The 18,202-nt window shown below is 40.0% G+C and overlaps 1 protein-coding gene across 1 annotated transcript in view; it reads right to left on the bottom strand.

The window, feature by feature from the left end:
* Positions 1-18,202, bottom strand: part of OCA2 (OCA2 melanosomal transmembrane protein) — a 209,404-nt gene that overhangs the window by 111,304 nt on the left and 79,898 nt on the right. The window contains exons 12-16 of the mRNA XM_023727843.1: positions 16,753-16,824; positions 13,764-13,829; positions 11,317-11,373; positions 10,515-10,639; positions 7,045-7,183 (exon numbers count right to left, since the gene is read on the bottom strand). Coding sequence (XP_023583611.1) covers positions 7,045-7,183; positions 10,515-10,639; positions 11,317-11,373; positions 13,764-13,829; positions 16,753-16,824 — 459 coding nt within the window. The remainder of the gene's footprint in view (positions 1-7,044; positions 7,184-10,514; positions 10,640-11,316; positions 11,374-13,763; positions 13,830-16,752; positions 16,825-18,202) is intronic.

Raw genomic sequence — 18,202 nt, 5'->3', positions numbered from 1 at the left:
AACAAAAAGAAAATCCTATTAAAAAATGGGCAAAGGAAATGAACAGACACTTCACCAAAGAAGACATTCAAGCGGCCAACAGACACATGAGGAAATGCTCACGATCACTAGCCATTAGAGAAATGCAAATTAAAACCATAATGAGATACCATCTCACCCTGGCATTACTGGCACGAATAAAAACACTGGAAATAACAAACGTTGGAGGGGCTGCGGAGAGATCGGAACTCTTATGCACTGCTGGTATGGAATGCAAAATGATACAACCATTTTGGAAAATGATATGGCCTTTCCTTAGAAAGCTAGAAATAGAAATACCATACGATCCAGCAATCCCACTCCTAGGAATACATCCTAGAGAAATAAGAGCTGTCACAGGAGTAGACACATATGCACACCCATGTTCATGGCAGCATTGTTCACATTAGCAAAAAGATGGAAACAAGCTAGATGCCCATCAACAGATGAATGGATAAACAAACTATGGTACATACACACAATGGAGTACTGTGCAACGAGAAAGAACAATGATGAATCTGTGAAGCATCTCATAACATGGATGAAACTGGAAGACATTATGCTGAGTGAAATAAGTCGATCACACAAGGACAAATATTGTATGAGACCTCTATTGTAAAAACTCATGAAAAAGTTTACACACAAAATGTAACAATCTTTGTTGGTTACAAGGGATGGGAAGGGTGAGGAGGGGAAATACTAAATAGACAATCGATAAGTGGTATCTTTGGTGAAGGGTGAGACAGTACACAATACCAGGGAAGCCAGCACAACTTGTACAAGGAAAGGTCATGGAAGCTCTATAGACACATCCAAACTCCCCAAGGCACTGAATTGCTGGGCAAGGACTGTAGGGACCATGGCCTCATGGAACATCTATCTCAACTAGCATAACACAGTTTATAAAGACAATGTTCTACATTCTACCTTGGTGGGGTCTTAAAAGCCTGTGAGCAGCCATCTCAGATACTCCCCTGATCTCACCCCTTCCGGAGCAAGGGAGAATGAAGAGAACAGGATACAAGAAAAAGATTAGTCCAAAGGACTAACGGACCACAGCTACCAAGGCTTCCACCAGACAGAGTCCAGTACAGCTAGGGGCTACCACTACTGACTGCTCTGACCAGGATCACAACAGAGAGTTCTGGACAGAGCTGTAGAAGGATGTAGAACAAAATTCTAATACACACGAAAAAGACCAGATTTACTGGCCAGAAAGAGACTGGAGAAACCCCGAGACTGTGGCCTCCAGACACCCTTTTAGCTCAGTGGTGAAGTCACTTCCAAGGTTCACCATTCAGCCGGGGATCGGACAGCCCCATAAAACAAAATGGGACTAATGAGGCACAGCAGTCCAGGGACAAGGACTAGAAGGCAGAAGGGGACAGGAAAGCTAGTGATAGGGAACCCAAGGTTGAGTAAGGACAGTGTTGACATGTAGTGGGGTTGTTAACCACTGTCTTAGGGCAACATGTGTACTGTTTAATGAGAAACTATTTTATTCTGTAAACCTTCATCTAAAGTGAGAATAGCAGCACAACTGGAAGAACGTAATCGATGTCACTGAATTGTGCATGTAGAAATTTTTGAAATGGTGTATCTTTGGCTATGTATATTTTCACCCAAAAAAAAAGGTCGAGAAGGGAGAGGGTTGACATGTCGTGGGGTTGTTAACCAATGTCATAAAACAATATGTGTACTGACTATTTAATGAGAAACTCTTTGTTCTGTAAACCTTCACCTAAAGTACAATAAAAAAAAAATTAAATCTTCTGACCCATTAGAAAAGTATTTTTTTAGATCTTTAATTATTCTATGTAATATTTTTGCAGTTTTCTGTATACAGGTCTTACATATGTTTTGTGAGATATATTGATGCTATTGTAAATGGCATAACTCTTGATATTGGTAACAGTGATGTCATCTTTCTTATTTTCCTCATTAGTTACACCAGAGATTTATCAATTATTATTGATCTTGTCAATGAACTAGTTTTTGCTTTTGTTTATTTTTCCTATTGTTGTTCCACTCTGGTCTTTATACTATTCTTTTTTCTGCTTACTTTTAATTGAATTTGTTCTTCTATTTCTAGTATCTTAGGGTGGAAGCTGAAGTCATTGATTTGAGCTATTTCTTCTTTTCTAATATAGGGTCACTATGAGTTGTAATCAACTCAATGGTAACAGGTTTAATATAGGTGAATAAAACCAAAAGAAAAATGAAAAAAACAGACGCACTGCAGTCGAGGTGATTACAACTCATAGCCACCCTATACACAGAGTAGAACTTCCCCGTAGAGTTTCCAAAGCTGTAAATCTTTATGAAAGCAGACTGCCACATCTTTTTCCTGCAGAGCAGCTGATGGGTTCGAACCACTGACCTTTCGGTTAGCAGCAGAGCATTTTAACCACTGCACCACCAGTGGTGTAAATTTTCTTCTAAATACTGCTTTAGATCAGAGACAAGTAAACTCTGGCTTGCATACTTGCCATGTTTTTAATAAATATATCTTTATTGGAAAACAGACATACCCTTTCATTTATGTACTGTCTATTACTGCTTTTGTGCTACAATGGCAGAGACGAGTAGTTTCCAAAGAGATTGTTGGTCCTCATGCCTATAATAGTAACTATCTGGCCATTTAAGAAAAAGTTTGCTGACTCCTGCTTTAGAAGATCTCACAAGTTTTTATATGTTCTGTTTTCATTATGCATTCAGTTCCAAATACTTTCTATTTACAATTTTAATTTTTTCCTTCACCTTTGATTCTTGGGTTATTTAGAGTATGTTAGTTTCCAGATATTTGAGGATTTTCTAAATACCTTTTTTATTCATTTCTAATTCAATGCAACTGTGGTCAGAGAACATATTTTGTATTACTTGAATCCTGTCAAATTTATTGAGACTTGTTGTATGTCCTAGAATATGGTCTAACTTGGTAAATGTTTCATGTGAATACACTTTCTGATATTGTTGGATGGAGTTTTCTGCAAGTAGCAATTAGGTCAAGTTGGCTGATAATGTTGTTCAAGTCTTCTATATCCTTGCTGATGTCCTGTCTACTTGTTCTATCAATCACTGTGAGAGATGTATTGATATCTTCAACTATAATTGACGATTTATCTGTTGCTTCTTGCCACTCTTTCAGTTTTTATTTCATGTATTTTGAAGCTTTGTCGTTGGTTGAATAAATGCTTAGGACTGTTATACCCTCTTTATGAACTTATCTCTTCATCATTATGAAATGTCCCTCTTTAATCCTGGTAATATTCTTTGCTCTGCAGTCTCCTATGTCATATTAATATAATAATTTTGTTCTATTAATATAACCACTCCAGCTTTCCTCCAATGAGTCTTAGTGTACTGTATTTTTTGCCATTCCTTTACATTTAATCTATTTGTGTCTTTGTATTTTAAGTGTGTGTCTTGTAAACAGCATATAGTTGGATCAAGCTTTTTGTTCCCTGCCTTTTAATTGGGACAATCCCTGCCTTTTAACTGGGATATTGTCTATTTACTTATATGTGGTTATTCATATGGTTAGGCTTAACTCCTGCTGTTTGACTCATGTTTGTCCCATCTATTCTTTACTTTCTTTTTCCTGCCTTCCACTGTATTAGCTGAATGTTATTTATGATTCTATATTACATACTTTGTCGGCTTATTAGCTGTTACTCTTTGTCTTGTCATTTTAATGGTTGCTTTAGAGTTTATAGCATACATTTTTAACTTGTCGGTCCACCTTCAAGTGACATTATGTCAACTTACATATTGTATGAGAACCTTACATTAGCGTACTTTAATTTCTTCTCTCCTGGTATTTATAATATTGATGTCATAATCTTACTTATACATATGTTATAAATCCCTTAAAATTATTTTTATTTAAACCCTTGCCTTTTAAAGTTATTTAAATAAGTAGAAAAAATCATATTAATTTACCCATGTAATTATCATTTCTGGTGCTCTTCATTCCTTTGTGTAGATCCATGTTTCCATCTGGTATTATTTTTCTTCTGCTTTAAGGACTTTCTTTGGCATTTCTTGCAGCACAAGTCTTCTGTTGACAGATTCTTTTAGCTTTTATATATTAGAAGAAGTCTTTTCTTATATATAAGGACATAACATTTTCACTCATATTTGAGTTGACGCTTTTTTTTCTTTTAGCACTTTAAAGACGTTGTCCCATTATCTTCTCACTTGCATTGTTTCTGAAGATAAATCTGTGGTCATCCTTTTTTTCTTTGTATGTAATGTCTTCTTTCCATGGCAAAAACCAAACCCGTTGCCCTTGAGTCAATTCTGACTCATAGCAACCCTACAATACAGAGTAGAACTGTCCCATACAGTTTCCAAGGAGCACCTGGTAGATTCGAACTGCCGACCTTTTGGTTACCAGCCATAGTGCTTAACCACTACACCACCAGGGTTTCCTTTTTCCATGGCAGCTTTTACAATTTTCTCTTTATTACTACTTTTGTACAATCTGAGTATGATGTGACTTAATGTAGTCTTCTTGTGTATTGGGTTCACCTCTTGATCCTGTGGGTTTACACCATTCATAAAATTTGGAAATATTGAGATTATTTTTTTTCTTCATTGTTTTCCTGTTCCCTGCCTTCTTTGGAAACTAGAATTACATGTTAGACCACTTGAAGTTTTCCCATAGTTTATTAATGTTTTTAATTTCCTGTATTACCTTTTCACTCTGCTTCAGTTTTAAATTTTTTTATTGCTATGTTTTCAAGTTCACTAATCTTTCCTTCTGCAATCTCTAATCTACTGTTAATCCTATCCTGTATGTTTTTTCTCTCAGACATTATAGTTATCATCTCTAAAAGTTTTATTGGGGCCTTTTTTATATCTTTTGTGTTTCTACTTAATAAGCACCTAGAACACAGTTATAATAATAGTTTCAATTACCTTGCCTGTTAATTCTAAACTAACATCAGTGTCTGTTCTGGATTGGTTTATAATTTTCTCGTTGTCCACGGGTCATATTTTCTTGCTTCTTTCCAAAAAGATTGCCTAGAAAATCTTTTATTGGATGCCAGACATTGTGAATTTTATCCTATGTGTTGTTGGATACTTTCATATTCCTGTAAGGATTCTTGAGGTTCGTTCTGGAATGCAGTTAAATTACTTAGAAACAGTTTGATTCTTTGGGGTCTTTAAGATATTTTAGGTGGAACCAGAACAGTGTTTAGTCTAGAGCTAATTATTCCACACTACTGAGGTAAGACACTTGTGGGTACGCTACCCAGTGCCCCATTAATTAAGAGGTTTTCCAGTCTATCTAGCAGGAACAGACATTATTCCAAGTCCTGTGTTAGTAGCAAGCACTCTTCCTTCTAATCTTTTTTGGGTTGTTCTCCTCCTGGCCTTGAATAGTTTCCTCACATGTGTGCACTGATATGAATACTATGATGAATACTCAAGGGGAACCCTCTTGAACTTTGGGGTTCTCTCTGTGTACAGCTATTTCCTCTCTGATACTCTGTCCTACAAACTCTAGCCACCTTGGTCTTCCAATATTGTAAGTTCCATCTCCTCAACTCTGGAAGTCCAATGGCCTCACCTGGATTTCTTTCCCTGTAAGACATCCTGGAAACTCCAGGCAGTGATCTGGGCCATCATAGGGGTCAGATCATTTGTTTCCTGTCTCTCAGAGATCACTGTCTTTTGTTGCCTGATGTCCAGTGTCTTTATAACCATTGTTTCATGTATTTTTTTTTAATTATTGTCTCAAGCAAGAGAGCGAATCTAGCACCTTAGACTGGTCAAAAGCAGAAGTTGTGCTATCTATTCTATCCATGAATAACCACACACAAACATTCCGGGAGACTATGTGCACCAAAATATTTAGGAGAGTTTTCTCTTGATGGGGAGATTATGACAAATTTTTTATTTGTGTATACGTGTGTGCATGATTTCTATTTCCTACAAGGTATTATTGTACAATAAAAATAATAAAACAAGTACTTTTTTAGAAATAGTTCTCTCCTATGTGTATCTGGTGCATCCTGAGTGACAAATGGCCCTAAAACAAATTACAGGTCTCTGTCACCCTCTGATGTATACAAGGTGACATGATTATGGGCAGAGCAAAATCTACGCAATGACTCAGCTCATCAGCAAGGCTAGGGAATGTTACCAGGTGGTTTTCCAGGGCAACCAGGGAATGTAAACTTTAGCCAAAGCATTCAAGGTATACCTGAATCTCTAGAACATGGTGTGGCCCACAAAGTGACCATTAGCATCTTAGAACCATGAACTCTCAAAGGTTTAAATATTTTTATGGAAGATGGCATGCATATACAAGCACACTTCACAGACATACACAAAAACACATCATCTACAATAAATAAAAAATAAATAAAGCATTTGTACTGATACCTCAGAGAAGGGAGATTGAAAAACTTTTGATGACCAAAAATGACAAATGCAACCTAATTACATAGTTCTAATTTTAACCCTTTAAGACATGTAAAACACCATTTGCATTCTCTTTATCTAATACTTTGTCTTTACTGTAGTATAAAAATAAATTATATATTAATAATTATAAGGCCTTTAAAAAATGTCTAAAGTCCTTCATTTTGTGACCATTCTTAAAAAAAAAAAAATTCTTAAGTTCTTCATCCATGAAGAACCACCGTCAGTGAAGATTTCATCAACTACTGTTGAGAAGAAAATCTCATATCTTCAGTAAGAGGAGATAGATCATTTAGTTCTTAATACTAGTTGGGAGAAACCTCAGTTCTACTAATATAATAAAATAATATAATACACTGTGATTAAATAGATTGTATTATTCAATCATTTGTTTTAAAATTTATCAGAATGAGAGTGAAACCAATTCAGACCACTTAGCTCTACATTGGAGGGTCTGTCAACTAATATCCCACTCTTGACATGGCCACTATGAAGACATAGATGAGCTTGAGGTTCCATGTTGGATAGAGTTCTAAGTGGGAAAGATGAGGGCTACATGTATTGGAAGTAACCCTGTATACTAGTACATACCATCTTCCTCAACTCTTGGTTGGAAACAATAATGACATTTGGTGGGTCCCCAATGGCAGTGGCAGCTCCTCCAATGTTTGTGAAAATCACTTCTGCAATCAGGACTTGTCTTGGATCAAGGTTGAGCACTTCACATAATCTGTCACAAACAGAGGAAAATGAAAGTTGTTTCCCTTGCATTCATATTTTAAAAGGCCTGTGGGCCACCCAAATATTTTTAAAACACTTGATTGTACAAGGAAGGCATACAAACATAACTATGGGCAAGACTGGGAGACAAACAATGACAATGTGGTGAGAGATTAGAGCTCAGGTTAGAGGTGATTCTGAGAATATTTCTTCCCAAAGTTAACCCACCACATGACCCATCAGTCTGATGCCCCAGGCACCCACAGGTCTGGAGGGAGTTCCCTGTGGGCAGGTCCCCAGGGAAGGGCAGGCCCTAGCCCAGACTCTCTGAGTCTGGCTGGAGGGCAGCAGAGAAGCATCCCACCCAATGATGCATAGCAAGCCTATTGCCACAGTCTCTCCCTCCCCTCTCCCCACCTTTCCCTTCTATGATGCGAAATCCCTTTCCCTCAGTCCATAAGCTCCCCTTCACCTCTTCCCTTTAGCTACTAAACATGGGCTTCTTCCTTGTGAAATGAACACACACCCTATAGCAATGGTTCTCACATACAGTTGTTCTCACTAGAGTTATCCGGGAGCCCAGGCCCACCCAGACCAGGTCTAAAGCTCCCAGGTGATCCCAGTGCACATAGGTGAGTAACACTGCTCTAAAGAGAGTTTAGAAAATGCATGACAACGTCTTCCACACCTGCCCATCCTGCAATTCCCACTTCCGTATAGAAGTTGGGCCTTGGGTCTTCAGGCTGGCAGGAGGTCCTACTGCATTCAGCTGTCCCTCTGTCAGATTGAGTCACATAGCCCTTCTCTTTACTGGTTTCAGGGATGGACTGGCCCATGGAGCCATGTAGAAGCTGATGAAGTAACAATATTTGGGGACCCGAAGCAGGAGCAACCCCACAAATGAGCATCAGGCCCCCAGTCATCAGCATCACTCAGTGGAGAAGACGCATAAGAATCTGCTTCCAGCAAGAAAACCACAGGTGTGCATTGGTAAACCACCCAGGCAACGCACAGAGAAAACTTCCAGTTTGAACGGGCCACAGACTCCTACTATTCAGTCCAAAGGCAAAATAAAACCATCAAAGCTTGAAAGTTGTGAGACGATAACATGTGAATCTTAGAATTGTAAACCTTGGATCTTGAAAGATGTGATTTTAGACTAATGAACGGAATACCTGCTGTAGCATAAAATGAGAAAGCCAAATCCTGGAGAAGTGAGGATATCACTTAATGCTGACAAGGCTGAAGAGATCCTCTTGGTCAGAACCACACAGGGATTCTGGGAATACAACACCTCCTGGCCTAGGAGCCGCTTCCAGAACAGAGCAACACTGCAGTGAGACTTGGCACAGTCAGTGTCATGGATTGAACTGTGGCCCCCCCAAAATGTGTGTTAACTTGGTTAGGCCATGATTCCCAGTGTTGTGTGGTTGTCTTCCACTTTGTGATTGTAATTTTATGTTAAAGAGGATTAGGTGGGATTGTAACACCACCCTTACCCAGGTCTCATCACTGATCCAATCTAAAGGGAGTTACCCTGGGGTGTGGCCTGCACCACCTTTTATCTTACATGAGATAAAAGGAAAGAGAAGCAAGCAGAGAGCTGGGGACCTCATACCACCAAGAAAGAAATGCTGGGAGCAGAGCTTGTCCTTTGGACCCGCAGTCCCTGTATGGAGAAGCTCCTCGTCTGGGGAAACATTGATGAGAAGGCTGGCAGAGAAAGAAAGCCTTCCCCTGGAGCTGACACCCTGAATTTGGACTTTTAGCCTACTTTATTGTGAGGAAATAAATTTCTCTTTGTTAAAGCCATCCACTGTGGTATTTCTGTTATAACAGCACTAGATGACTATGACAGTTGGCTAATGTGGTGGCTTTCAGATAAGTGTCTGCCACAGAGAGCTCTGGTTGGAGGAGAGCAGGTGTATGGCCCAGGATTGTGCCCTGGGGCCTGCTTTTTGCCCCGAGGTGTCCAAAGGGCATGATTTGAAACGTCAGTAGTGCAGATTACCCTTCTTAATGCCCTCCAAACACTTTCACTCCATCATTCATTTACCCTCAGAAGAAGCCACAGGTCCTCAGAGATGATGGTGTCCCATCCTGCCCAGGAGAGGTGATGGGTCCATCCTCTCCCACCCTGAATCCCCGTCTGCACATGGGTCAGGACAACAGACAGCAAATGGGCAGACCTAGGCTGGAGCCCAAGTCTCCCACAGCGACAGCAGCGGACCAAGTGGGCAGCTCAAGCCTCTGCTAGGTAGGGATGCAGGGAGCTGACTTGCTCCCTGCTCCTTCCATCCTTCCTCCTCCCCTTCCCTCCCCACACTCCCAATTCTCTATGACTCTCCCGCTCTCCAGAGGCCAAATGCCTTCTCCCCAGGAGTCTCCTGAGCTGGAAGTAGCTCCCTACGGCAATTTTGAAGGCACTTATGTCACAAGCCTCAGGGTCCAGGCTGGCTCCTCATCTCATCTAATTCCCAAACAGGTCATCACTGTGATGACAAAAACCAGAAGAGTGCAGCTGAAGGACCCACCAGCTAATGCTGGCCCCTCCCTGTGAGGCCCTGCGGGGTACCTGCCCTGTCACTCTTAAACCACCAGGGCCAAGCTGAGTGCTGTACATGACAAGTCTAAGCAGGGAGGACACAGGCCTGGGGCCAAGGCTGATAGAACTTAAAGAATATAAAGTATGGATACAAGATCTGACCCATGGCCCGGAAGGCTGCAGGAGATTCTGGGAAGTAGTCTCTGGCGCTCATTAAATGCTGAGTGATTGAAGTGGATGGAATTAAAAGAAGCTGAATTTCTCACTCTCCAAGTGTCCCTGCAGAGCCTTGCCAGACTGGCCCTGACTCCACTCAGCCTGGTCAGTCCAGCAGCCTTCTGGCCCCCATGACAACCTCTCCAGTCCTCACGCTAGGCACTCCTGTGCTGCTCAGAGACAGGAGCCTCCCAGCCATCTGAGTCACCTGAGGCCATGGATGGGAGGGCGTGCAGGGACAATAGCCTCTAGTACCTGGTTGTTAGTGGTATGGATTAAAGTCTAATCTCCATGAAAGCAAGGCCTGTGTCTTCTCATTCCTTGCAAGTGTTTCTGCAGCAGCTGTGGCCACCCTCACAGCTGTCACAGTACTACAGCCATGTGGTGTTGGAACAGTGCAGCATGGCTTATACAAAGCACTTGCCAACACAGCAGCTCAACTGAAACTTGTAGGCCCGTGAGGTGAGCAGATGGGCATTCTCACGGGTGCAAAGATGGAGCCCTGAGCAAGGCTGTCCAGGCAGAACCACACCTTCTGCGAGCCCAGTCAGAACACCTGTGGCAGAAGCATGCTGCATACCTGATGGTCACAGGAGTGAAGAGCAGCATGGTGGTGACATTGTCTAAGAAGGCAGAGAGGATGGCAGCAATGAAACACAGCATGATGATCATGGGCCACACTCTTCCCCGGGAGAACTGGTAGGCCTGCAGCACACACACACAAAAAGGAACAAGACAGATCATTGGGGTCATGCATACGTGGCATTGTTCATTAGTAACGCTAAAGGTGATTAAATAGTATCTTAAAATAAGTTTAAATAAATAAGTTTTCAATTGTTAAAAAAAACAAGCACACCAGTAGTCTTTACACTAGTTTTGCTCTCCTCTTGCTGATTCTGAATGATAGAACCATCAGCCCTTTGCAAATTCTGAAGGTCAGAACATGCTGGTGGGTTCCCCCAGGGTTGCGGTTATGAAAGTGAATATGCTCAATGTTTAGAAAGCAATCATTAAAATTATTTTACCAAAAACAAAGTAATCAGAGGCTGATGACTTGAAATATTTGCATACTCTAAAATGCAAAACAATTTTGATGTGTAGCTCTCAACCTGCCAATTTATGTAATATTACACAAACATTCAATCTCAGTACTCTTCTCCTTGATCTTCTTCAGGTATTTATCGAGAAGCTGAGAGTACTGCTCAGAGCCATATTACTTCTTAGCACTGCAACTGTACCGGCTTTACAGACATGATTTTTCAAAAGGAAGGCAGGATTTTAAAATATTTGCTTCAATGATAGTTTTATTTACTAAATACGTAATAGTGGGAAAATATATTAATTAATTAATATACAACTATTAAATGCTACGTTTAACCTACCTTCACAGCACAATAATCAAAAAATCCAGTGTCTGAAAATATGGCTACTAAGATCATCTATGGGAGAACAAGAAACAAAAGACAAGGAGAATGTTTTAGCAGAGCAGTGTTTCACAATGGTCAGAGTAATGTTATATAAGCCATGGCTCTAAGAGAAAGCTCCCCCACCACCGCGCTCTGCATCTCTCATTGAAAGGCCTTCACTTCATCATCTTGTCACTCACTTCTGTTCCACGAGAACTAATTAGCTCCCTGAAGGGAGGCTCTTTCAAGTGCTTTGGCACCTACCTTCTAGTCAGGGATTTGTCCAGGAGACGCAGTATCATTCCATCTTATCCTTACAGCAAATACCAGGCATTACTATTATTCTCCACTTACAAACTAGAGAAGTGAGGTGACCCGCCCAATCACAGAGCTGGAGGCAGGTAAGGAGTGGGCCAGAATGTGGACTCTGCACCTCACTGTCCACACATGCAACAGTTTAGACATTTTAAGATTTTAAAGCTGGGTTAAATTTTGTTTTTTTAAAGTAATTAAACTGATTGTTGTCACAAATCTTATCAAGGCATATAAATAAGAGCAGTTACATTGAAAGGATTGTTCTCTGGGATCTGTATGAACACAGCATGCCTACTCACTCATGTCTCTTTCTAGTGATGACAGTGATTTGATGAGAACAACCATTCTAAATGTTAATAAAAAGTCATGTTTCATTTATTCAAAATCTAAACTACCAGACATTTCAACCAGCCTGAACTTTCTGGAAGATTCTGTATTTCACTTTCTACAATGGTAGTTTTGAACTTGGAGTGAGAAAATGCAGGTTCAAAGCCTGATTCTGCCACTTAGTAGTTCAACTTTGATCAAAAAACTATTTAACCCTCTGTACTGTAATTTTCTCACCTTCTAATTTTTCATATCTTGTAAGGTCATTGTGATAATTCAGTAAAAATGTAAATTAAAGTACTTGGTAAATTGTAGGCCCAATTTTTTTTCAAATAGACTGTATGAAACAAAAATGTCCAAAAGTCAGTTTAGACCCAGTACAAGTATCTATCTTATCTAAAGTGACCATTGATGTTCATTCTAACACAAAATGGCCACTGTGGAGGCTGTTTGCAGAACTTGGTGCTTCTCGTCACACTGAAAGTCCCAGGCCCATATGACTGGATCGGTCTCGTGTGGTTCCTGTGGTCGTGTTGAAGCAGGGCCACATATTAGCCTCCAGAGTCACCCAACAAACCAAGACAGGGGGTTGGCTGCCATGACAAAATTACAAGACTATCTTTGCATTCCCACAGTTCTAGAATCATAGAACTTGCAAGGATTTGCTGAATTTACTCAGTTAAGAAAAGCCAAATTAAATCACTCATTTACGTTTTTCAGAAGAACGGATTTTATAAGACATCTGGTATGCCTTCCTTCATTCAGATGCCCAAGCCTTATATGCATTTCAGGACTCAACACAAACATTAGTGTCTCTGGGATGCACAAGTCAGGTCACTGCCTGCACCTCCTATACTTCACCCCAAAGATGGTGCAGTGCTAGTTTGGGTAAGATTGAAGTCAAGGGTAGTAGGCCCTTCACTCTGCAGCCTGCTTTACATAGGATGGGTCCCCTAGCCCAGAGAGAAGAAGCTCTCCCTTCAAATCATCTGCTGTCCAGGCCCTTGTGAAAGTCTACTGATTATAGTTACATTGAGCTATGACTGTGTCCTACACTAGCCTGCTTGTGCTATTAAAGCTCCCTTATAGCAAGCCGACTTGGTGCCATTTCTCACAGATCACAGCTGCCTTGCACAGAGTGGCCACTTGACAATGTCAATGACAAAAACACAAACTATTACTTAGGGACCATTTCTTCCTTTAAATGTGAAATGTTCTTTTCCAATCACCAAAACTTTTTTATGGTTCATTAATTTGAGATATTCCATTTTATATTTTAAGGGCAGTAACTCGAAAATAAGAAGCGCTGGTGGCGCAGTAGTTAAAGCACTCAGTTGCTAACCAAAAGGTCTGCAGTTCGAACCCAGCAGCTGCTCTGTGGGAGAAAGATGTGTCAGTCTATTTCCATAAAGATTTACAGCCTTGGAAACCCTGTGGGGCAGTTCTACTCTTTCCTATAGGTTCACTATGAGTTGGAAATGACCTGATGGCACTGAGTTTGGTTTTGGGTAACCCAAAAATATCCCTAAATTTTTTAGATGGTAATTTTTTTTCACTATCAAACAGGTCTTAGACTTAAAGTTCTGACTAACTATAGAGTATCAACCATTTGATTCCTTCCCAGGACAAATTAGCTAGATGCACACTGACACTTTTCAGTCAAGCCCTAGCCGTTAAGCAGCGAAGTGTTTTTAACAGAATGAAGGATCAGCAGCAGCAGCAAAAGAGACAGTCTCAGTTACAGTGGTTTGAGTCATGCCCTCTGGAAGGGCTGCAATTACCATGCCGAACAGGAGGGCCAGGGTCTCAAAATCAATCCACTCCACCACGTGGCTCAGTCTAGGTCTCTGCAATCAAAGATAAATGTGCCAGTTAGTCTGGTGCCTACCTCCACACCCATAACAAGCTGTACAAATGTCTTGCTGCTTACTGCACCCATCGTCAGCCCGCAGCTAGAATCATACCACCCACTTGCCTTTGAGGTATAACACCCCTCAAAAACAGCAGTGACAAAGTCATTTCTAATGACAAGCCTACACATTTAGTAATTTAAAAAAGACCCTGTTCCTGGCGATTCCATGAGGACATATTGCCCGAATTGCAGGGCTGGCCTTGTCAGGTACGGCCTTAGTGGTGTCCACCTCTGCTTTCCTGGGTGCAGTGATCTTCAGCCAGGATGACAATAACCGTTTGTCCTACATTTCAAAGCACTCCCCCTGCCCTCTCTCATTTCTCCCTCTGACCACTTGTGGAGCAGGGAAGGTAGGCGTCATCACCCCACTCTACCAGTGGGGATTGGGAGCTCAGAGGCTGTGCTGCTTGGAGGCTGGCTGGAGGGAAAAGACTGCCCAGTGGCCCAAAGCCAGCGCATCTCCCTAGAGTATGTGCCAGGTCTGTGCCATATAAGTGATGTTTGAAACAAAACAGCACACATAGTTGTTATTCCTAACAATTAATAAAACTAATGGCGGTGTTATGCATGCTTTCTGTTATGTTCTCAAATTTTCTCACTATTATGTATGCATCTATAATGCTTTTACACTGTTTTGATGCTTTCATAATGTTTGTAAACACCTATGTATAAATCACTATTATGTATATTTATATGATGCTTTTTCCACTGTTATCATGTTTTTATAATGCTTTTAAACACCTATGTGTAAGTCACTTATAATGTGAAGTTAGAAATGGAAAATTTCTGGACTTAGAAATAGAAACATGAATACTTCCTTAATGCCCCTTAACATTAACTATAAGTCATTAGAAAGCTGTTCTCCCTGACAAAGTGGGAGAAAGGTGTGGAGCAGAACTCAAATTTATGTAACAAGACCAGACTTAATGGTCTGAGACTAGAAGTAACACCGAAGCCATGGCCCCCAGACGCTGTTAACCCAGAACTGAAACCATTCCCAAAGCCCACTCTTCAGATAAAGATTAGACTGGACTGTAAAACATAAAATAATATTAGTGAAGAGTGTGCTTCTTAGTTCAAGCAGATACACGAGACCAAATAGGCGGCTCCCGTCCGGAGGCAGGATGAGAAGGCAGGAAGGGACAGGATCTGGTTGGATGGACAGATAGACATGGGAAACCCAAGGTGGAAAGGGGGAGTGTGCCGTCATATTGTAGGAATTGCAACTAGTGTCACATAACAATATGTGTATGGATTTTTGTACAGGAAATTAACTTGAGCTGTAAACTCTCACCTAAAGCACTATATATATATATATATATATATATATATATGCATATAGATACATATATAAAAAGGTTTATCCTGACCAACATAAAAAAAAAAGTTGTTCCAAACTTGGAAATAGATAAAGTATGTCATAAATTACTTTCCTAAACTGGGCTGTGCACCTTCACTCTCTGATAATGGAATGTAACATTCATCAACTTTATAAATTAGCAAGACATAAATATGTTACTAAATAATAGCCATAATTTTTAATTAATTAACTTAGCCTTGAAACATATGTAGTAAATAAGAACATATATATGTCATGCTTTAATTGGCAATAATTCAAATCTCTATAAATCAGCAAAACGTAAGTATGTCATACAACCATGCCCCTAATTGGCAATAAAGCATACCAATTATAGTTGGACATGACAGCACACATGGTATATAAATCCATAGATCTCTGCTCATTTTTGGAGAAGACAGAAGCAAAAGGTCTCTCTGACTTTCCGACTCTCTGTCTGAAGACTGACAGCCTGCTGAGATATTTCTCGTCACAACCAGCTTCAGACTGTAGCTAAAAGGGGCCTCTTCTGAGTTCCTCCTGAAACCACTCGTTAACAGTAAAAGCCTAAAGTCTAAAAGATTTGGACTCTGACATTTAAACTAACATTGTAATTGTCAACTCTGATTCTCCAATGTTAAATGAATGTCTTCAGGTCTTACTTGCATTCCTTGCCATGACTATCTTGAAAAAAAAACAAAATGAATTTATGTATGACAAATCTGAATATATCTTTATTTATTCTAAAGATAAAATCTGCCAGGACAAGTGGTTTTATGTCTAAGTTCTAGGGTTTGGGACATTTTACCTTTAGTGTTAGCATTTGTTTACACCAACACTAGCCAGGGAAAAGTTCAAGTTCTTGCTACTGTTTTCAGGTTGGTCCTACATTCAAATTTTAAATTAAAAAATAATAAGTAACTGAACATACACATAATTTGTTAAACTGGGTATTCTTAAACGGGTTATTATTGAAAGGCATCTAGTAATTGTTTCAGGACAATTCTTTAAATTCCATACACTTGTTTTCAAATCCATTTCTGTGTGCTGCAACCTTTGGGGACTCCTTAATTCCACCCAACATCAACCCTCCACCAACACCAAGTTTCCCTCTCCAGCATGTTCCTGAAGATGGACCATCCTCAGACCCCACGTATGCATCTCCAGGGGCCTCCTGAGGTCTACAGGACACAGCCCCAACCCTCTTCCCAGCCAGGTGATCTCCTCTAACTCCCAAGAGGACACGACCTATGTCTAGCACTAGCACCACTCAGCTATGTGACCCTGCACAGATGCATGGACTTGACGAACCTTTCCTCAACTGTATGTAACATGGGAAATCACACCACTGTGATGTAATAAAATTAGATGAAAAATATTCATCAAGATAAAAGTTTGTTAGTTCAAACCTCTAGCACGATTCCTGGAGGAAAATGTGGAAAAAGCATATTAAAGAATGAGAAACACCAGGTTGAGTCCAATTTCTGGTATGTCTTTGAGTCTGACATTATTTGAAACTTACATCGCCAATCATGGCCAGTGCTGCTAACGCTGCAAGGGAGCCCAACATGGCGGCCAAGGTTCTGTGGATGATCTAGAAGGAAACAGGAAATTAGGGGAGAAATTTGTATTCAGTTCTCAAGGGACTTAAACAAAAGCCTGCGCTGATACGAGTATCTGTCTATGTCTCCATCTATACCATGTCTACTAAGACAATAAATAGATCACAGGTTAATTTCAGGGTCTGGACCCCACACCACCACCACCAGTCTGCCTTCTAAAGAAAGTTGCTTTCATTTCCTGAACAATTAGATGACCCTAAAAAGACCGTAGAAGGCTGGATAAAGTACTTTCTATACAGAAGCCTGCAATAAATCGTCATTAATTATTTGCCGTGTAATCCCTATGCAACTGGACCATTAATTATGCAACATAAATCAATTCTAATTGCTAAGACTGTTACTAAACTAAAGGTACTCAGCCAAATGCTTAATCTAATTAAGAGTTCAATGTCATCACTGAATCACAAAAGTATCTTTGTATTTCATTATTATTCAAATGGGAGTGAAATTTCTAAGACAAAATCTAAAGAAAGGAAAGCGTAGACACCAACCCTTATTTCCCACTAGTGTTTCCAGAGTAAGCATGACATGGATGTGCCAGCCAAGGGCGTCCATAAAGGGAGACACACAGAGGAACCCTCCATCAGCCTTTCCCCCCTCTAATACTTGCAGAGAATCCACTTCAGCCTTTGTTCCCATCTAACTCACTTTTTAAAATCGCTTTATTGAGGTATATTTTACATACAATAAAGTTCAGCCATTTCACGTGCACAATTCAACGATTTTTCGTAACTTACCAAATGGTGCAACTATCACCAAAAATCAGTTTTAGAACATTTTCGTCCCTCCAGTAAGACTCCCTCGTGCCCATTTAGAATAAATTCTTGTTTCCATCCTCTTAACAATATTAAGACTTTCAATTCATGAAGTTGAAATGTTTCTCCGTTTAGATTTTCTTTAATTTCTCTCAGCAAAGTTTTGTAATGTTCACTTCTTTCGTTACTAAATATTTTGTTCTTTTGATTTATCATGATCTTAATTTTATTTTCAGATTGCTTATAGCTTGTATGTAGAAATACAACAGATTTTTTTCTAGTTGATCTTGTATCTTGTGACCCTGCTGTACTTGTTTATTAGTTCTAATATGTTTTTGTATGGATTCTTTAAAATTATACTTTTGTACATGCAGGATCATGTCATCTGTGAATAAGGGCAGTGCTGTTCTTTCTTTCTAATATGGAAGACTTTAATTTCCTTTATGGCCTGGCTGTACTGGCTAGAACCTCCAGTACCAGGTTAAGTAGAGAAAGTAAGAGAATTCTTGTCTTGTTCCTGACCTTAGGAGGAAAGCATGAAGTATGTTTGTTGTAGGGTTTTTTTTTTAATCATAATAATTTTTAATACTGATTT

This window comes from Trichechus manatus, unplaced genomic scaffold, assembly GCF_000243295.1.
Source record: "Trichechus manatus latirostris isolate Lorelei unplaced genomic scaffold, TriManLat1.0 scaffold00019, whole genome shotgun sequence".
Lineage (NCBI taxonomy): Eukaryota > Metazoa > Chordata > Mammalia > Sirenia > Trichechidae > Trichechus > Trichechus manatus.
Note: the sequence above shows the minus strand (reverse complement) of the source record. Positions and strands in the feature narration are given on the sequence as shown.